Source organism: Nomascus leucogenys, chromosome X (assembly GCF_006542625.1).
Source record: "Nomascus leucogenys isolate Asia chromosome X, Asia_NLE_v1, whole genome shotgun sequence".
Classification (NCBI taxonomy): domain Eukaryota; kingdom Metazoa; phylum Chordata; class Mammalia; order Primates; family Hylobatidae; genus Nomascus; species Nomascus leucogenys.
Genome location: NC_044406.1, coordinates 99258626 through 99280101, shown reverse-complemented (window position 1 = coordinate 99280101; position 21476 = coordinate 99258626). Strand labels below are relative to the sequence as shown.

Sequence of the window (21476 nt, the reverse complement as noted above, 5' to 3'; positions counted from 1 at the left end):
ATAAAGGTGTTTTTTTTTTTTAAAAAAAAACCTTTCTTCATAAAATTGCTGTATACTTCTAAAAAAAAAAGGCTACTTTGAAATAACAATTATAGTAATAGCTTACTTTTATTGAGGCCTTACTATGTGCCAGGCTCCATGCTTAGCACTTTACATGGATTAATTCCCTTAATCTTTATAACAACCCTATCTAGTATGAACACCATTATCCCTATTTTGCAGATGATGAAATTGAGACTTGGGAGATAAGAGACATGTACAAGGTCCGTTAGTAAGCCATACATCCAGGATTTAAACTTGGGCAGTGTGACTCTAGGCCCAGACTCTGTGCCACGGTGTTTGTGATGCCTATCAATTGAGATAACCTGCAAAAGGACCATTGTTTTTCATATTCTAAATGAAGTGAATTGGTATCTTGGGTTGCAAGACTGTTGGGAAAGTTATTCTCTAGGGTACTTTGGCTACAATATGGACCAACCTGAGAGAACATAAGAATTTACTGGGGCCTCTCACTTTTTGTGAGAGGTTATGTGTGTGTGTGTGTGTTTGCACAAATACATACACATAGGTACAGGGAAAACTTTGAACTGGCCCCCTTCCATTTATCTGGGAGTCAAATTGGATGAAACAAGTTGACCAAGATTTAGCAGAGAAACAGCTTTCTTAGACTTAGATTCTTTATCCTGGTTGGTAGAATGAGAGGTAGGGGCAGAATGTGGAAGGGTATAGAAGAGGGGATAGAAAGAAGATCTTATAGGCATATTGCAAAATTTATTTGAAGGGTGGGAATGTGGTCTGTCCTGACCACCTTGTAATGTTGATTTTCTGGGACTTGTCTTCGGAAACATCTGGGCCTTCATTAATATGTTTTGGCTCAACCTCACAGGTGTATTGGGAGAGGCCAATGACTGCAAATGGAGTAAGAATTTAGCTTGGCCTTACTTCCCTGTTGTTGTTATAGAAGAGTTGATTATATAGATTCAAATTGCATTTTTAAAGACAGAACCGCAATTATTCTTTTTTTCCTATCAAATATTCTCAGAGACAGTCTGTGTGCCCAGGACAAACAAGGTTATTTTATTGATTGAAGATGATGTCAGACCCCTGGCAGTGGCATGATTAAAGCTAGAGGGAGATTAAAGGTTATAGAGTTCATATTGTTTTGGTTCTTGTGCATGAAACAAGGAGTCTTCTCCTTTCCTTTCTCAAATAAATGGAGTAGTGTTTTCCTCATTATGTGACTCTTGACATGTAGATGAACATAAGTTCTTTAAGAAAAAAATAGTAAACTGGAGAGGACTCTGCAAAGCTTTTTTCTTAGGCCGATTTTTCTCTTTTAAACAGAGACAAAGATGGCAGGAGGGGGGTGAGAGGGTAGGGGAACGATCTGTGTCCAGTTAACATAAAGTGATTTGGGTTTAGAAAAGGATATGGAGGGGCCGAGCGTGGTGGCTCACACCTGTAATCCCAACACCTTGGGAGACTGAGGCAGGCAGATCCCTGAGATCAGGAGTTCAAGACCAGCCTGGCCAACGTGGCAAAACCCCGTCTCTACTAAAAATATGAAAATCAGCCAGGCATGGTGACACGTGCCTGTAATCCTGGCTACATGGGAGGCTGAGGCAGGAGAATCACTTGAACCCGGGAGGCAGAGATTGCAGTGAGCCGAGATCCCACCACTACACTCCAGCCTGGGTGACAGAGCAAGACCCCATCTCAAAAATAGATAAATAAGTAAGAAAAGGATACAGAGGACAGAATTGAGAGAAGAGAGTAAGTCCTTGCACGAGAAAAGTTTTCTCAATGAAGAGCTGAGTATCAGGAGAAAGTCAGTAATATCAGCATGAAGAATCTAAATAGTACTGGAAAAGAATTATATGGTAGTTTCTCTCCAGGGACTAGAGTTTAAAAGCCTTGGGCTGTTTTTTGGTGTTTCAGCTGGAAAAAAAAAGGATGAATGTTTTGTTCAGAATTGGACAATAGAAGCACGGTGGTTATGTACCATAGCTCTGTTAACAGTCCAGCTTTGATTCCAATTAGAAGTTCCTCTGCTTCAAAATTAGGGGAGACACCCTAAAATAATTACCTTGCAGATTTGAGATGATGTTGCTTTTGATCATGATTATATGTTGTGCCAAAACAAGATGGAAAGACACATTTCCGTGTTTGTTCACTCTATATCTGTTCACTTTATTTTTGGCAACATTGCAAGGAAATAATGTTAAATTAATCACTTTGTGGTTTTGTGGAGTTTTTAAAAACTTGAATGTTTTGAACATGCTCTCAAAATACAAAGATGCTTGTGTACTTCTTTTGCATTGCTTTCCTCCTCTCATGGAGTCACTGGTGTGGATTAAGCCTTTCCTTTAAGTGATATGAATGAATCATACATAGGCCAGGACAGAAGATAGAAATGTGGTTCATGTGCATGTCACTTAAACTCCTGAGTCTTAGAATCATTTCGATTAGGCTGACAAGGCTTTGCAGAGAGTCCAAACAGAAATTAGACATAAGGACAATCTCAAATCCAGGTCTATTACACATGTGCATCTAGTCTATATAATGTAAGTCTATGAGTTTTTTTTGCTGAGACACTGGGGCAATGGAAGTGCCAAGAAAGCAAGTGGAGGCATCTTCTGCTTAGAGAAGGGTTGTGCTCTGTGTTGGGAAGGGCAGTCTACTTTCCTACTCCAAGAATGGATGGACCATTGATCAGATGATCAGAGTGTAAGCTCCATGAGGGCAAGAATTATATTTTATGTGCCTTTGTAGCCCTTATTGTATCTAGTATGAGGCTGACAAATGTGTGGAATAGTTGATACGCAATAAATACTTAACGACTTGGTTGAAAAGAAGGTTCTTCCCCTCCCCCCTCCCCGCACCTATCTGAGCTTGAGGCACTCAAATTGGGAGCCTCACTGAGTGTTGTTTTTTTTTGTTTGTTTGTTTTTGTTTTTGACCAAAAACCTGCCTTATGATGACTGCTCTCCCTTCTGGGATGTGGGACAGTGAGCCTCACTAACCTCCCCTGCTACTAATAGCAGTTAAAAGTTTGCACCCTAAAGGTGAACAGTGGTTTTGGCTTTTGTCATCATCCACCATTCCAACTTGGAATGGAAGTGGTAGCTTTCTAGGGCTGTGAGGTCAGAACAGAGCAAGTCTCAGACCTGAACATTTCCATCACTGGAGACTGGCCTGGCCTTCCGGACACAGCTACTGGACACTGAGGTTTCTTTTCTGCCCTAGTGGAGATGGACTCTGCTACTCATTTAAAAGCCAAGCACCATAGGAGGACAAGTCATTCTCTTGGAAGAACTGGTTTGATTAACTGCTGGCCATTGGTGGCAAAATAGAAACGACGTTTTTATTTCTTCCTCCCTCCCCCTCCTGAACATTTCAGAGTGACCAGTGGTTGGACTCTTGGCGGCGCTTACCCTGAACCTGAGTGTTAGGGGAGAGGGAATCTGCCGTTGCGGTTTCTGGAGCTGCTCATAAGCAAGAATTCCCTATCCTGATCAAGGCTTTAAGCCTAAAAGAAAGCAGAAATAGGTATGGAATATTTCTGAGTGTGTGTGTGTGTGTGTGTGTACGCGCTCGTGCATGTGTGTATGCATGTGTGCCTGTGTGCATGCTGGGTGGGGTGGGTGTGACATGGGAGGGGGTGGTATACTTTTCAGGGTCCAGGGCAGCTCAGTGTCTGCATTTCCCTGCCTTGCAGGGAGGGTTTGTAAATCACTTTTGCTTTAACACCATACATGTTCCTGTTTCCAGTTTGTGAGCAAGGAAAAGTAATTTGGTAGTCATCTCTCTAGTTTGGGGCACCAAAAAGGATTTATATATTATGCTTGTCAGCCTATCAGAATATCCCAATTTGACAGTTCAAGTACAGGAGTCCTGGAGGCACATTGGGAGGAACGGAAAAGGGACTGGGTTGCTTAACCCACTGGTGTGCACTTCCCAAGAGAATATGATGAGAGGGACTTTGGAGGGTCCCTTCGTGTTGTCAGACTGCCCAGCACAACAGTTGGAAGCCAGGTAGTAGTAACCAACAAGACGTGAAGAAAGAGAGAAGATGAACTTTCTTCATATACTATATGTACATTCTGGGTCACTCTCTCTCTGCATGACCAAAAGAAAGGGGTTCATGTTTCCAGAGAGATTGCAGGCCACTTAATATCATAGAAATAAGAGCCTGGGAGCCAGGGATCCAGAGCTGCCATCTAGAAACCTGATGCTGGTTAAACTGACCTTTATTGTGACTTTTCGTGTGACATTATGTTCATCTCCACCAATTACTGAAGATCCTTAGAGTGAAAATTTCATTATTGAACATTATTACTTAATTCCAATACTTAACATGACAGATTCTGCCCAAAGAATTTTTGAATCTCTAATGAATTAGTGTGTACTATACAGTGCTGAGAGAGAGAAATCATCTACCAGTCATTTTTTAGTTGAGAAAATAGACGTCAAGAAAAGAGGAATCAATTGTATACCCTGTAAACCAACAGTATGATTAGAATTTGAATATTAAATTGTGTTACTGAAGTTATCAGTTTCAGTCAACCCATAGTACCTGTTTAGAAGAATTGGTGGTGAGGGAGGGGATATGCTAATCGTATACCTTTCCAGAAGGATGATCTTTATGTTTTTCAATTTCTAAATTTTGTCAGAGGCACACTTCAAATAAAAGAGGCTTCCCCCTTAAGCTTCTCCTACCCAATAACAACAACAACATATCTAAATGACTATTTCTGGAGAGCTGAAAGGCAACTTTGTCAGTAATAAGTATTCCAAGTCCTTCTCTTATTAAGCCAAGGAGCATCCAAAATGGAGACTATGAAAATGATTTTTTTAAAAAGATGTTTCAGAGCCTTATGAGATCAGAGAAAAAGATTTGCATCGAGGCAGGGATCATTACTATCTGGTGCAAGCCAAGCTCTCTTCACCTTTTATTTATTTGAGTCTTTATTTTGCATTTTGTAGCTGCCTTCATATGCTGAGCTGCTTTACAAATCCTGTTATGGGGTAACTTTCCCCACTGTCCTGCCCCCACCTCCACAGCCATAAGATTTGGGTTTTTGCTTTAAATAGAATACAGAGAGATGAAGCCTGTGAATATGGACCTTGAAAAGTTACCCACTTTGGTTACCCTCGTTGACTGTTCCAGGTTTCTCAAGCACTCTTAAGAGTTAAGTCCAGATTGAATATTTAACTCATGCTAAAAGTGAAAGAGGAAACCTAGAGCTCTTATGCCTCCATGTTCCTCATCATATCAGTGCTAGGGCCCGGAATCCCCAACAATCTATTAATTTTAGATTCAATTCTCTACTTTGTTTCTGCAATCAAATCCTCACCCTCCAATATCCATTTTCTTTCCCTTTAGAGGACTGATTTATCCATCAACTGGGTGTTAAGCTTCCTGTTTCCCCTTCCCAGGTCAAGGGCAGCCCAGGTGCCCAATTTCTCTCTCTCTTCACAAGGCACCACCAGCAATAGAGATGAGAAATTCTGAAGAACCGCCAAGTGGAGGGACCACGGTATTGCAGCGTTTGCTACAAGAGCAGCTTCGCTATGGCAATCCTAGTGAGAATCGCAGCCTACTTGCCATACACCAGCAAGCCACAGGGAATGGCCCTCCTTTCCCCAGTGGCAGTGGGAACCCGGGCCCTCAGAGTGATGTGTTGAGTCCCCAAGACCACCACCAACAGCTTGTGGCTCATGCTGCTCGACAAGAACCCCAGGGGCAGGAAATCCAGTCAGAAAACCTCATCATGGAGAAGCAGCTGTCTCCTCGAATGCAGAATAATGAAGAACTCCCGACCTATGAAGAAGCCAAGGTCCAGTCCCAGTACTTTCGGGGCCAACAGCATGCCAGTGTTGGAGCTGCCTTCTACGTCACTGGAGTCACCAACCAGAAGATGAGGACCGAGGGACGCCCATCAGTTCAGCGGCTCAATCCTGGAAAGATGCACCAAGATGAGGGACTCAGAGACCTTAAGCAAGGGCATGTCCGTTCCTTGAGTGAACGACTAATGCAGATGTCACTGGCCACCAGTGGAGTTAAGGCCCATCCACCTGTTACCAGTGCCCCCCTCTCCCCACCACAACCCAATGACCTCTACAAGAATCCCACGAGTTCCAGTGAATTCTACAAGGCCCAAGGGCCACTTCCTAACCAGCATAGCCTGAAGGGCATGGAACACCGAGGCCCCCCACCAGAATATCCCTTCAAGGGCATGCCACCCCAATCTGTAGTGTGCAAGCCCCAAGAGCCAGGGCACTTCTATAGTGAGCATCGCCTGAACCAGCCAGGGAGAACAGAGGGGCAACTGATGAGGTATCAGCATCCCCCTGAGTATGGAGCAGCCAGGTAAGAGAGTTCTCTTTCTGTCATTTCCTGACCTCATCCCCAACCAGCTTCTGCTGCGTGTTGGGAATCTTAGGGAAGGAATGGGCAGGTGTTTGGTATAACAAACTCTACAATGCATGACAGGCCTCTGGCTTCGTGAATTGCCTGCCAACCTGAATTTGTAGCCTCTTTAGCCATAATTAGCACTGTATTAACAATCCCTTAGCTTTGTAGGTTGAGCATGGCCTCAACTGCCTAGTGGATGAACAGGAGCAAAAGTCTTGATTTCAGCAGCTATTTGCTGTCCTCTCTCCTAGGATGTTGAAGGGGTCTGTGTTTCTCATAAGCCCTCCTTGAGAAGTAGAAGCAAATTACCTTGCACTTTAATTAGTCTGGAACATCCTATCACTTGCACATATTCCCCTCCATGAAGCTTTCATCATTTATTTTTGCAAACAAATCTGTGCATTTCTTGTCAGTTATCATTTTTCCGTAGAATTACCATTATTCTTTTGGACTCTAAACAAACACCCAGATGTTATGGTGGGGGAGCGATGTATGTATGTAGGTTCAGAATGTTACTTGCCTTATGCTTGCAGTTTATGAAATCTGGACTGTTGTATCTTTTTTTGGTAGAGAATTTATTAGTTGCCTGTCACATTTTTAAACCTCTGAGTTAAATTCCCATCACATCATATAGAAATTTTGGTCAGATGCTAAAATACAGAAGGAAAAATATTACCATTTCTGTCTTATATATTTAGTTGTTCCTATGTATACTTCTTAATTATTCAGAGGTCCATTGTCCCACTACTACATTCACTAGACCTTATGATTCTATGATTCTGTTCATTGTTCCTGTTGTTAGTATTTGGGCCATGTCTCTGATCAGTAGTATTTCAACATATAGGGCAGGAGAAAAGGTTTAAACCGTGGGCACTGATGGTGGCATTTAAGTGTGGTATCCTGCCTCATGGCCATGAGTAATGCTGGGTGACCATCAGGTTTGAAGTGCTTGGTCCTAGGCTGGCCTTCATTTATATGCGGCTCACAGACTAGGTCTGTGATGTCCTTTGATGTCTACCTCTTTGTCTCCTGTACCCTACTTGCTCATTTTGGAAAAAACCTTCTGGCTTGAAGTTCATTGAGTGACTCAGCAGAGAAGGCAGTCATGGGGTGGAGTAGGGTGAAAGTAAGAGAAGGCACCTAGCATTTCCTGGTATTTCTTTTTTTTCCCCTCCAGGTCCTGTTTTTGTAGCCAGAGGCAATTCACTTTGGACTCCACCCCTAATTTTGCCAGTTTAGGATTTTTTTTTTTTTCCCTCTTAACCCAGGTTGATTTCCTAACCCTTTTCAACCTCCTCTGTGCAGCTTTCAAAGGGCAGGAGCCTATGTTCTGATAAGTGTCTTGGAACAGGAAATGGGGTAACCAACAAGGCCACTCAGGTTTAAAAGAGATCAAGAACCAGATTCCCATCTGACCAATGAAACGGAAGACCCAGGGAGGGGTTGGTCTGTTCAAGACTGCCTCACTTAGTGGAAACCCATTCAAGCCAGCAAAATATCAATGAAGCTGGGGGTTTTTGTTTTGCTTTTCGCATCAGTATGGAAGAGTCTGTTGATGGGCTGACGTCTGTTGCCTTGTGGGAGGGGAGTGTGTTGGCTGGGGTGTGGAGCAGAAGCCACAGCCCCACTCAGCGCACAGCCCGCCTTCCCAGGAAAGCTATTTTCAGAACTCATTCACCAGTATTGTTTGTGATGTGAAATGACTCCCACAGTGTTTGAAGCTAGATGGAAAAGCCCTTTGATCTGCCTAAATAAATAATAAGGAGCCCAAAGAGGATTTTTGTTTTTCCTTCCCATCCTGATTAAGCCACTGGAGAAATTTAGCTGCATGTATTTTACAGGAAGATACATATTTTTTATCCTCCCACCTAAGTTATCTGTGGATTTCTCTTTCTTTCTGTCCTCAAAAGCAACAGAGCCCATGATGATCTACCCTTGTTGAGCAGCATTTTAATACACAGTTCTGCTGTAACAGGTTTTTCTCTATGGGAGAGGAGCAGAGTGCTTGATAATGCTTGATGAATACGCAAACCTAAAATGGCCCTAGTGGGAGGATGCTCCATATGAAATTTGGGTCTGCATCAGGCAAATTCTGGCTGTAAAATTGTTGCAGGGCCCTACATGAGGGAGTGGCACCTATTGACAAATTACTGGCAAAAGGAGGTAGTTGAACTGCTTTCCAGAAGTGTACTGCTTTAAGGTGGTGATACATTTTCCCTCCTTTATTTCCTTTAACCAGTTAGCTATACAGTTTGTGAGTACCTTTCCAAGTAACTGCTGCTAGCAGCAATCAATTAGAAGACTACATTCTGAGCCCTTAATCCACAAATTACAAGTCAGGATGCAAAGCAAACTCTTTGAACAAATTGCTGTTAAGAAAACATTTGCTTGCTTTTCGAGGTGCAGTGAACTGCTGGAGATTTGCTGTTAAAATGAACACAATTATAAACAATCCTTTTATTACTTCATCTTTCTTATGCCCTCCTCCCCTTAAAAAATAAATACCTTGAAGGCCCAGAACCCCAGATGAGAAACAAGGCCAAGCTATCTGAATAACTTTAAAATTTCAGAATCTTTGTCTAAGTGCTGAACCTTTTCTGCATCCTGGGTTTATACATTTATCAAGTGCTTTTAAAAATTAAATCATTTCTGTTTATAAAGCAGCCACCTCCTTTCAATTGTTGAAATCATGCCCAGATCTGAGGTTTCTTGAAATCCTTGTTTAGTGGAATCTAAGGGTGACCTAACTCTGTAGTTCAGAGCAGAGCTGGTTGTGCAAGAGAAACCATCAGGAATTTGCAGCCTGCTCCAGGATTCACCAATTCACCATTGCAGAGCCTGGGAAAGGCAGTTTCTGTGGTGAGGATCAATCGAGTTCCAGGCTATTGGGTGGCACCTGCTCTGGTGAGAGTGTGTGTGCAGGATTGCACATGTGTGTGCCAGGAGTGTGGAGTGTGTGTGTGTACACGCACATGTGTGCATGTGTGTGTGGCTGGGGAGGGTGAGGGCTCCCAGTCACCGAGGTGGCGGGGTAGAAGGTGCTGTGTCAGCTGGGTAGAGTGGCTTTTACTTTCCCTTTGAGTCCTTACTACTGTCTCTGGGAGGAGGGTACCCCCCACCCCACCCCACTCCCCCAGCTTTGGGGAGGATCCTGATTTCAGTCACTGGCCTTTGTCCTGCATGTATGCTATGTCCCCTTTTCTGCAGAGCCCCAGTGGCCCAGGTAGCCTTAGGAAGGAGCAGGATGAAGGGAGGGAGGTGGCGGGAGGCAGGTCAGGGCTTGCATGGAATCATGTGATTCTGTTGTCTGCAGGCGGCTTGTTGTTCCTGGTTAACGTGTCAGTGGGGGGTGATTCAGGCTGCTGTGTGCTGGAAGGACCTGGAGAGTGTGCTGCTCACGTGGCTGCCACCTTTATTATTATTGTCATTACTCTTACTGTTATTATTTAATTTGGGGTGTATTTTGGCTTCCTCTGACATCCGCCACCCCCCAACTCTCCCTTACCCCTGTCATTCCTTAATCTCTTTTTCTCAGGGGGAGCTTCACCCCAGTGTTCATTCTGTCCTGCTTTCCCCTGATGGGTGGCTGCTGGAGCCCAGATTGAGTTCTTCGCTGAAGGGCTTTCCATCCCTTTGCGACTGCCCAAGCCGTTGCTGGTTTGCAAACCAGCCAGTGACGGGCTGCATTGGTTTTCCCAACATCACGGTGCACTGAGATCTGCTTCCTTTTCCAGCCTGGGGAATTGAGGGGCAGCTGCCTTGAATGCTTATCTTCATCCTCAGCTTATCTGACCCCAGAGACCTCCTTCTGGAGACCTCATGGTCTCCTTCCCAAGGTCCCTGGAAGGCCATGTGCTGTCATCCAGGGAATGGAGGGGCCTTTCAGTCTCCAGGCAGGAGGGAGGCTAGTGGCTGAGTTTGTTTGAGAGAGAGGCCTGGGTTGCTTGATGAGGCCCAGGGCAGCTGTGGAGAGAAAGCCCATTTCAGAACTGGGCGTTCAGTCTTTAAAAGAGAATACCTCCCAGGCCTTGGACTTGCAAATCCTGGGAACAAAAATGAAGGTTAATATAGTGATTTTTTTCCCTTAAAATTTGAGAGCTGCATTGGAGAACATGAAACTTAAGCCCCTCTTTTCTGCCCACAAAGCAGAAAACAGATACACAAGCCCCAACAAATCTCAGGACATTATATTTTAACTCTGTAGACATGTAGAAATTGTAATAGCTCTCATTCAAAGAGAAAAAAGAGCACATAGTCTTTTACCTGTGAGGAAACTGAAGATCCATAGAATGGAAAATAGGAGCTCTTCACCAAATAAATGTGTAAATAACTCCCAGGCTTTTGATTGAATGAGTGCTTTGAGCTCTGGGGAAAAATATTATGTATGGCAGCAACTTTCCAGTTGTACTCATGAGTACCATGTCAATTCTTCTTTGCCAAATAGTTCGCATGCCCTCTCCAATATTCAGCAATTATTTATAATGACAGATGTATGCGATTGGAAGAATGTGGGTACACCAGAGGCATAGATAGGCCTGAGCGACAGAATCCAGGGTTTGTACAGGTTTGAGGACTCTTGGGGAAGATCTAGGCTATTGGGTATCCATGAGAAAGTGTTTGGAATGATTTTGTAGCTGTAAAAAGCCCTTATAGTGAAGATCTCTTGTAAAGATGGATAAATGAACAGTAATGGTAACTGGAGTGTGTGTGTGAGGAATGTGCTTTAGCATCTGGAATGCCAGTTAAAAGTTAATTGCTCCTGGTGATTTGTCCCAGTTCCAACATGAATTTTATGCAATTTATTGCAAAGATTAAATGGATATCCTTTAAGTAACAAGCTAACAAGGTCAGCTTATCTCACTGGGAGGTAGAGAAGTGACTCTTTGTAATTCCTATTCCGCCAAAAATGAGAAGACCCCAGTATTTTTGCAATTTATTTGTGACCTCAAGAATAAAATGGGCTCATGCAGATTAAGTAACTTGCGCAAAGTTACACAGCTCGTGAGCAGTAGAAGAGGTCTCCAGACTCCCTCTGTTGGGATCCAGATCCCATGCACTTAGCCATCTGTCTTCCCTGGATTGAGAAATATCAACTGTAGAACAAGTGTCCACAGGACATGGGAGCATATGAGGTTAATTGGGCACGAGCTAGGGCATGAACAAGCTTTTTGTCTTCAGTGCACACTGACAGATACTATTCCTGGTAGTGGTGATGGTGGAAGTGATCCATCCACATACTCTAATTGTTTCCCTTAATGGCTAATAGTCATTAGGTATGAATTATTTATACTTAGGTGTTAGCATTTTGTACCTGGTAATTAGGTACAAAAATGGGAGAGCCACATTAAACAATGTACCAAAGGTCTCTTTCTGGAACTTTCTATGGGCAATAGGCTGGAAATCTAAGTATCAGTGCACAGAAATCAATGCATTATGGCAGTAGAAAAAGCCAGAAAATGGGAATTGGGAAAAAAGGATTCTATCTTGGCACTACCACTCTAATATTTGGCAGATCACTTCCCCTTTCTGGACCTCATTCCCCATCTGTCCAGTGATAGGGTTGAACTAAGTAATTTTCTTTTGAGGCCTTTCCAGTTCTTATGTTTTGTGATTCATTACATCAAAAATAGTATGTTAGCATTGCTTGTAACCCTCTTCAAGTCTTTTTATGGTTACTGCTAATGGGAATCATTAAATCATTAACAACTGGAAGCAACAATAATTATTTAGTGTCTCTAATATAAGTATCTACCAATCCTTGAATTTTTTTTTTTTTTTTTTTTTTTGGTGAATGTATGAATTACTAAAGGGAGTTGCAGATAGCAAGATGAGGGGTGGTTTTTATGGCCGTTGTTTCCTTCCTGGCAAATGGAACATAGTTTCTAAACCAGGATCTTTATGTGTGCTGGACCACATGCATAATGTCAGAAAAGGTTTAATTTAAAATAATGAGATGAAAATTACCTTGTAGAAGAATCGTTTGAAATGTTTAGACTTGAGCAAACAGGTATACAGGTGTGTATCACTACGATTTTCACAAAGTGACCATGGAAGTTGTCTGGTTCTGACCCTCATGGGATCACACCTCTGTTTGTCAGGCAGAGTCACAGAAGGTCAGGCTGGAAAAGGGCTGTAGTCTTTGCAGAGATAGAGCAGGCAGGGTTAGACTTCCCCATAGTCAGACCCTGCCTGCTCTTCATTTTGCAGGTGTCCTGGGGGCATCAGAAGCCTGCCTCCTCATCTCACTTTTTCTGTGCCCTTCTCCCCCAGTGACTTCAGAGAGAAATTAACCCGCACCTGCCTTTCATGTTTTACAGGCCAGCACAGGACATCTCATTGCCATTGTCAGCCAGGAACTCGCAGCCTCACAGCCCTACTTCTTCTCTGACCTCTGGGGGGTCCTTGCCCTTGCTACAATCTCCACCATCCACTAGATTGTCTCCTGCCCGACACCCCTTGGTCCCAAACCAGGGAGACCATTCAGCTCACCTGCCTAGGCCGCAGCAGCATTTCCTTCCTAATCAGGCTCACCAGGGGGATCATTACCGTCTCTCCCAACCTGGCCTGAGTCAGCAGCAGCAGCAACAGCAGCAGCAGCACCATCATCACCATCACCACCAACAGCAGCAGCAGCAGCCACAGCAGCAGCCAGGAGAAGCCTATTCAGCTATGCCTCGGGCTCAGCCATCCTCTGCTTCTTATCAGCCAGTGCCAGCAGACCCTTTTGCCATTGTTTCCAGAGCCCAGCAGATGGTTGAGATCCTCTCAGATGAGAACCGGAACTTGCGGCAGGAGTTGGAAGGATGCTATGAGAAGGTGGCAAGACTGCAGAAGGTGAGGCTTCCATTTTGGGATATTAGGGTCTCTAAGTCTTATTTGTGAGACTTGTTTAATATCCACATTAAAGTCTCCACTTGTGAATCCCAGCATTACTTGTGGCAGGTCTTCAGGACTTTTATATCTGAAGGTTAGATATGAGTCAAACTTTGGAAAAAGCCTTCTACCTGTCTACCTAGGAGAAGTAACGTCTTACATTTACACAAGGAGAAAAAAATTTATGTAGTTTTTCCAGACGCTATAGCCCTAAAGAAAACGTGATGGATTCTTTTAGAATTCCAGAAGGCAGTGATACTTCTTGATAAGAATACTGGTAATGCCTGTATAGGTAAAGGATCTGGCGGCACCTTAAGGCTCATCGTCTTGGTCACATTTTCCCAAATATGAATTTGAATCTTAAATATAAACATAAATGTAGTTCCTAGAAAAATCTCACCAGCTAAAGTTTGAGCAGTCCTGCCTTGTTCTGGAAAAGGCTCAGAATACTTTTTCCTAGTGGGAGTTCTCATAGTAACTCTCTTTCAACAATCCCTCCTCCCCACCCTTTGATTTGGTCCCTCCCTGCAGCTCAAATTCAACATCTGCTCTCTTTCTCTGGTGTATGTGAGGGGCAGGAGGGGCTTAACACCACAGCTGGGTGACAGGTGACAACCCTAGGCTGAGGAAATAGAAAAAGGAGTGTATCTCCAGTTCACATTCTTCTCTGCCCGCCCCCCCTTGGGACTTTACCTCTGGAGTACCCCAAGCGAGGAACCTTAGCTCTTGGCTTCCAGGGGCTGCTGGTGAATAGGGTTATGACTTTGGCCGCTTCTTTGCAGCTTTTATCATTGTGGAGCTCATGTGGTTTGGTCTCCCTACAATGTGAACTCTTCAGAGAGGTGAGGGTGAAGGTGGGGGAGGGACAGGAGGATGCCTTATATTGTCCAGCAACTCTGTCCTTAGGAAACACCAGGAGTGGAAATTTCAGAGGCCTGAATGAAGCTGAGTATTTGTAAACAGACACCAAATCTGGGGGCCTAAAGGAGACAGGGGCTTATTATCAGCAGAGGATTTTTTTTTTTTTTTTGAGACGGAGTCTCGCTCTTGTTACCTAGCCTGCAGTGCAATGGTGCGATCTCTGCTCACTGCAACTTCCGCCTCCTGGGTTCAAGCAATTCTCCTGCCTCAGCCTCCTGAGTAGCTGGGATTACAGGCATGTATCACCACGCCTGGCTAATTTTGTATTTTTAGTAGAGATGGGGGTTTCTCCATGTTGGCCAGGCTGGTCTCGAACTGCCGACCTCAGGTGATCCGCCCGCCTCGTCTCCCAAAGTGCTGGGATTATAGGCGTGAGCCACTGCGCCTGGCAAACAGAGGATTTTTATATAGGAAAATGGCTTCCCTGTCCCTTAGTTTTCCTAAATCTGGATGAGGATTGTTGGAGTGCTCTGAGAATTGTTTCTTCCTGGCTTTTCCCTGATTTTGTATTTTCACCCCCAAATTTTAACTGTATCCCTGCCCCCATCACTTTGGTGAAATAAATTAATTATATCCATACACTAGAAACCCACTCTGGCTGATTAGGCTAACAGTTGACACCCCCTCTCCAAACTATCTCTTCGGGGTGATCCAGCCCATCTTTGATACAATCACTGAAGGATGAACCCAGCTCTAATACAGGCCCTTTTTGCCAAAGGATCCATGATGATTTTTTTTGTGTGTGGGAGTAGGTTCAGCCAGTGACAGAGAAGAGGGACAGAATAGGACTGCTGTTGTTTGTTCCCCAAGATGGGAAAAGATGCCTCAAATAAGTGTAACTGGAACAGCTTGAATGTTGGAAAAGTAGAGGCTGACCCAGGGTCGAGGTAGAGGGGAAGGTGGAGCACGAGAGGAAAAGGAAAGTGGGGAAAATTAAGGTAGATCCCAGGTAGTACTGGAGGAAATGAAAAGGCCCGAGGCTCATGAGGGGAATAAGTAGACAGAGTAAGTCTGGAAAACACGCTGCCACCCTCCTCTCTGCCCCCACCATCACCCAACCCAAACCAGAGGATATATCCTTCTGTGATGGCTTTTCCTGGAAGGCCCTATTGAGAGCTGTGGGACTTGCCCTTTTGAAGGATAGAGTATCTACACAGGGTGTAGGGGAAGGATTAGTACAAGATCTTGAAACAGCAGTCTGCACACTTTGAGGAAAGGGACCACCTTCTAGGTGTTGCATTCTGTGCACAACCGGACAGCCTTGAACTGTAAATGCTGCCCAGAGCAGACCAACACCAAGCCTGCGCTTTCAGATGGAAATGTTTATTTTCTCTCCCCAGCGCTTGAGTTTCATGCAAAAGCTTCATCAGGCGCAGGCCTTGCAGATCTTGTCTCTAAATGCCATTCACCAGTTTTCACCTTCTGTGCTGCTATCTTGGTGCCATCTGTGAAGAGAAAAACACTTTTGAGCCTGCTCTTTTCTGTGGTGTAAGCCTTATTTGTTTGCAGGCAGCCCTGTCTCCGGCAGAATTTTGGAGATGGAGGCGGGTTGAATCTGACTGGTTTGGCAACCTTACCTTTCCCCTAGTGTCCCATTAGGGGCCTGATATTTCTCCCCCGAAAGTACCCTGAGCTTTGTTAAACAGGATAGTGGAAAACACAGAAGCAATGCAGAATGGTTGCAGAGTCCAATTTAATCTGAAAATTGCTTAATAGGCCGTGGGTTTATTTGTCTTATACAAATTATATGCAAATATTTGTGTGGTTATTATATGTGCAATGGAGCTATACTAGTTACAGAAAGACTCTGGAGTCTAATTTCTCATTTTCTGCCTGATTGTGGCTGATTCAGGGCAAGACCCTTTCTCTCTGAGTTTATTTTCCCCATTTTATGAGATTTGCAGGGGTGTCGTAAAACACAACTCTGATTATGAATTTCTGTTCAAAAACCTATACTGGTTTCCCATTGACTATGGGATAAAGTCCAAATGCCTGGCATTAAAAGCATTTTATGATCTGACTCCAGTCTATCTTAGCAGCCATATCTCGCCAGGTTCCCTCTGCATACCCCACAGTGTCCAGCCAAATTAAACGACTGGTCATTCTGGGAATGCATTTGCTTACTCAGAATAGAATACCCTTCCCCTCACCTCTGCTCATTGAAATCTGACTCAGCTTTCAGGATCTGACTCTAAATGCCACCTCTTCTCAGAAATTGTTCTCCTCCCCACTTCCCCAACCAGGAATAACTTCTTCCTTGTCTGTACTTTATGGCACTACTACTTTTCTTAAAGATGTATCTTGCCCTATATTCTTTCATTCGATTGGATTGAAACCTCCTTGAGGGCAGTGAGAATGTTCTCATTCATATTTACACACCCCCTAATAGTGCTTTAAAGAGTCCATGTAAATATTTGGCCCTTGGTAAATGTTTGTTAAATTGAACTGAACTACTTCATGAAGCTTGGGGTTTTTAGGGTTGGTCTCTGCTGCTGGCAGTTGATCTTCAGAGGCAATTTGACTTTTCTCTCTACTAAAATGAGAAGAGGTATCCTGTCTAGGCAGATAATCAGTGCAGACTGGAACCAATATGTGAAAGCCTTTTGAATGCTTTGGAATATCTATATACTATATATATTATTACTAATATTTTCAAAATTAAGAGTTTTCTTCAGAAATTAAAATCCTTTATAACTATAAAATTTATTGTATCTTACCATCTCCTCTGAAGGCAGAAATTGTCTATTTTTTTAACCCGAGGAAAGACCATGACACCGTGAGTTAATTACTAAGCTTATGGTTGAAGGTGGAGATCCTTTCTTGAAACTTTTCTCATCTGACTGTGTTATGGTTGCCTCCTGGCCATCTGTGAGCCCTGGGAGAAGCTGTCAGCGAGGATTTGCCTGTTTGTTTTCAGACCATTTTCCCCATCAACCTCCTACCATCACCACCATCGTCTTTTTTGTTGTTGTTAAGGTGGAGACAGAAATCCAGCGCGTCTCGGAGGCATATGAGAACCTCGTGAAGTCATCCTCCAAAAGAGAGGCCCTAGAGAAAGCCATGAGAAACAAGCTAGAGGGCGAGATTCGGAGGATGCATGATTTCAACAGGGATCTGAGAGGTGAGGGAACCAAAGGACTTGTCTTTGTACTTCTGAAGCAGCTGCAGGGTGGTGAAGGGAAGGGCTGATCAGGATCCAGCCAGGCTCTTTGGGGTTGTCCAACCCACCGGTATGGGCAGTAAATGCCTGGGCATGTGCCAGGCTAACTTTCTGTGGCTGCAATAGTCCTCAGTCCCAAGCTTGATTGATCAAAGTGTGGATGCACCTCACTGGTCTTCTGAGCGATGAGCTGATGTGTTAATCAGGCAGGATCCCTGCTGGGACTCCTGGACCCACCTGGCCCACCCCCACAATAGGTGCTGCCTCTTCTTTTTAACAGGTTTTACAGAGGCATGCCCTTTGACTGTGCAAGCTTGAAGTATAATGTCCTCTCTTAGTTCCAGGACTGACTGACTCCTTTTATTTTTGACTTTCACCTGATAATATTGAAGACTTTGGGAAATATTTCTGCTTTAAAGTGCCTTCAGCACCTTCAAAACTGCTAACCTTGGGGATGGTACTTTCTTCTTTTCTTTTTCTTTTTTTCTTTTTTTTTTTTTTTCTCTTTGAGTGGGAGTCTTGCAGTGTCACCCAGGCTGGAGAGCACTGGCATAATCTCGGCTCACTGCAACCTGCACCTCCCAGGTTCAAGTGATTCTCCTGCCTCAGCCTTCTGAGTAGCTGGCTGGGACTACCAGCGTGCGCCACCATGCCTGGCTAATTTTTGTATTTGTAGAGATGGGGTTTTGCCACGTTGGCCATGCTGGTCTTAAACTCCTGACCTCAGGTGATCCACCCACCTCGGCCTCCCAAAGTGCTGAGATTACAGGCATGAGTCACCATGCCCGGCCAGGGATGTTACTATCTATCTTTGAATTTTGGTTATTTTATCTTTAAAGTCAGGGGGCCCAACTACATGCTGCTGGTTGTCCCTTTCTAGCTTTGACATTACGTGAGTTTAAAGACTTTATAATAACTGTGATACTCTTTTTTTTTCTGGTTAATGAAAGATATCTTTACATATTTGGGGATGGATAATTTCATTGAAATTTAGAATTCTGCACTTAACTTAGGTTTTGGCAGTGAGGAGTGAAAGCATTAAATACTTACCTCCTCCTCCCCGGCCATGGTCTAGTATTATTTTGGGATTCACATTTGCAAACTCATGTTAGTCACCCATTCCTGTTTAACAAGAAGAAACAGGCTTGTTTTACCAAAGGTCAGTATTTAGAGGGCCAATAGTATGTGCATGAAAGTTTATATTTGAGACCCTGTTGATTGTCTCCAAATTCCACAGAGCGTCTAGAGACTGCCAACAAGCAGCTTGCAGAGAAGGAATATGAGGGGTCAGAGGACACCAGAAAAACCATCTCACAGCTCTTTGCAAAAAGTAAGTCTGCAAGCTGCAGAAACAGGTATTAACGTGTGGATGGGAGCAAGGTGTGTGAAAAGATTACACTGTTCTCTTTAGCCTTTTAGAACAGCCAGGGCAGAGTCAATATCACCTAAGGATTGTTTTTCCTATTCAGGCATGAAGTTGGAAGATTCTGTTCTTTTCCTCCTAAGCCAAGAAGGCTGCTTGCCACAACATCTCATCACATCACATTGGTCCTTCAGCATTAAACTAGAGAAGCCCCTTGAAATCCCTGCTAGTGTCATTGCTACCTAAATAAAGAGCCTTACGGAACATGAGGTCCCTTCATGTTGAAGGGGTTTTCTTAGAAGATCCTATGTGCTGGCTCTGGTAGAGATGGGATTAATATGCAGGATTGAGGATAGTGTTTGGAATACTTCACCTGTACCTGGGGTTCCCTTCGTTAAGCATCTAGTATTTATTGTTACACAGCGGCAGATTGCAAGGGGAGCTAATCCTGTGGCCTGAACTAGTGACTCTGGCTGCAGAGTTGGAGGATGTGGGGGAGGGCAGAGCTGTATCTTCCTCATAATAGTGTTTCCTTTGTCTGGAAACACTCCTAGGACCATGACAATGAATTAATCCTCTTCTTTATCGGTCTCTAATGGACCCCACCCAGCTAGACAATGTCTAATTATTTCCAATTGCCTTAATAAAACCAGCAATAAAAACTTCATAGTGTATTGAGTCCACAGGGAGAATTAGTCCAGGGGAAACAGATGAACTGCTCTCATTTCTGCAGATGCCCATAACTGGTTTCCTCTACCCCCAGCCTCCCTCAGTGTAGCTCTGGCTGTAGTTGTGCTCAGTAGGGATTTGTCAGTCTCTTCCATCTTTGCTAGGTCTCCAAATGACCCTTTCAACTCATTCCATGCAGCTTCTAGCCAGCTTTTACAAGTTCGTTTGATCTTCACTTACAATACTGCCCTCCCTTCCTGGGTTGTTCTGTTGTGCTCTGGCTTCAGAACAGGTTTTTTCTTTCTCTTTTCCCTGTACCTCCTGTTCCTTTGTCAGCATATCTTAGAGTAAGGAATGTAGTTTTTCTGGTGTCATCAGTGCCTGGTATAAATTTTTGTGAAATTGCTTTTGTGGCATCACAGTTGCTGTCAGAGCTAGTTCACTGGCAGAAAGAGGGTGGCAGACTCTCAGATCAAAACAAAACAAAACGTATAGATTCTTTGTTCTGGATCAGCTAGATCATACTCCTTTCTGTATGGAGATGGTATTTCAGGTGTCCTAGGAGCTCTTTACAGGTTTATAAAATGTGGTAACTTAGTAAATCAGACGGTATTACCAGCAGGGCAAAAGACTGTCAAATGGCTCTAGGAAGGAAAAGTGAAGTTCACCAACTAGCCAGGGAAGAGGGCATGACTCTTGTCCCTCCTAATTTCTTTCGGCTTGGGACACTGACAGGACCCTGCATGGTTGGAACTGTGGCAGGAGAAAAGAAAGCCCTCTCGAAAAGCCTCTCTGGGGAATGTACTGCAGGAATCCTAGAGAAACCAAACCAACTCAACCCTAGAAGAAGGCAGCCCGGTCTAGTAGAACCCATCTGGGCGTAAATAAGGGCTGCACTACTTATTTACCAACTGTGGGACCTTGTGCAAGTTAGTCAAGCTGTCTGGGTCTCTGTTTTCTCATATGCAAATTGGATAGGAGAATAGTACCTTCCTTGTATGGTTGTTCTGAGGATTAAGCTAGTACAATACCTGGTATACAATACCTGGTATGCAATACGTATTCAACAAATGTTCCTTTCTTTCCAAATGCAAAGTCAGAGTGGGAAAGAAGGTGAGGCTGCCCTATTGTAGTTTCTCCTATAACTTAAGGTTTAAGTCTCCAGATGAAGAGCACTTAACCTCCAGAAAATCAGAACTACTTGTTTGAGTTTCTGGTGTGAGGTCTGTCTTAGTTAAGAGGAGGGGAAAGACACGGGACATAACTACATGTGTCATGGTCCCCTGTAGTTATAATGATTTGATTCAGAAACATGGAATTGCTAATTTTATAGGTCAGGTGACTCTCAACTTTCTCATACTAAAAATTAGTGTACAGAATCTGTTGTATCACAATGAAAGGTTTTGAAGTTACAGATTCTCATTACTAATCGTGGTGATGATCATCATCATCCGCTTTATGTAGTAAGTTCCTTTGTGTTTGGTTACGCTTTCTAACATTTCTTTCACTTAAATAAATCATCTATCTCATTTGATCCTTAACAAATATTGTGAGGTTAAATAAGATGGTATTGTTACCTCTGTTTTACCATCTAGCATTGTTGATTCTTTCTTAACATGTCTGTGTTTCTGCTTATATTATTGATCTGACCTTGCATGCTGTCTACTTCTTTTATTAGAGCCGTTAGCATATGAATCATATTTGTTTTAAATTCCCAGTCTGTTAATTCCAGCATCCCTGCCTTATCTCGGGGTCTGGTTCTGATTCTTGCCCTGTCTTTTCAAACTGTATATTTTACCTTTTAGTATGACTTGTAGGTTTTTTCGTGTGTGTGTGTGAAATGGCAGACCTGATGTATGGGGTAAAAGGCAACTGTGGTAAATAGGCCTTTCAGGATGTGATAGTAAAATCTGGGGGAAAGGGAAGTGCTCTAGACCTGTGATTAGGCCTCAGTCTTTTAGTGAGCCTGTGCCTCTGGACTGAACTTCACAAGTGCATCTCAGTTTTTTTTCACCCCTTTAGGTGGTGCAGGATCACTAGAAAGGGCTTCAGCTGGTTATTTCCTTCTCTCG

General features: G+C 43.6%; 1 protein-coding gene across 4 annotated transcripts in view; it reads left to right on the top strand.

The window, feature by feature from the left end:
* Positions 1 to 21476, top strand: part of AMOT (angiomotin) — a 66191-nt gene that overhangs the window by 12338 nt on the left and 32377 nt on the right. The window contains exons 3-7 of one of the 4 annotated variants that reach the window (XM_030807227.1): positions 3401 to 3549; positions 5484 to 6373; positions 12736 to 13252; positions 17189 to 17333; positions 18610 to 18702. In XM_030807227.1, the coding sequence (XP_030663087.1) occupies positions 5502 to 6373; positions 12736 to 13252; positions 17189 to 17333; positions 18610 to 18702 (1627 nt within the window). In that variant the 5' untranslated portion in view covers positions 3401 to 3549; positions 5484 to 5501. Of the gene's footprint in view, positions 1 to 3400; positions 3550 to 5439; positions 6374 to 12735; positions 13253 to 17188; positions 17334 to 18609; positions 18703 to 21476 lie in introns of those variants that run through there. The other 3 variants (XM_012498697.2, XM_030807228.1, XM_004092496.3) reach the window with 3 other exon arrangements.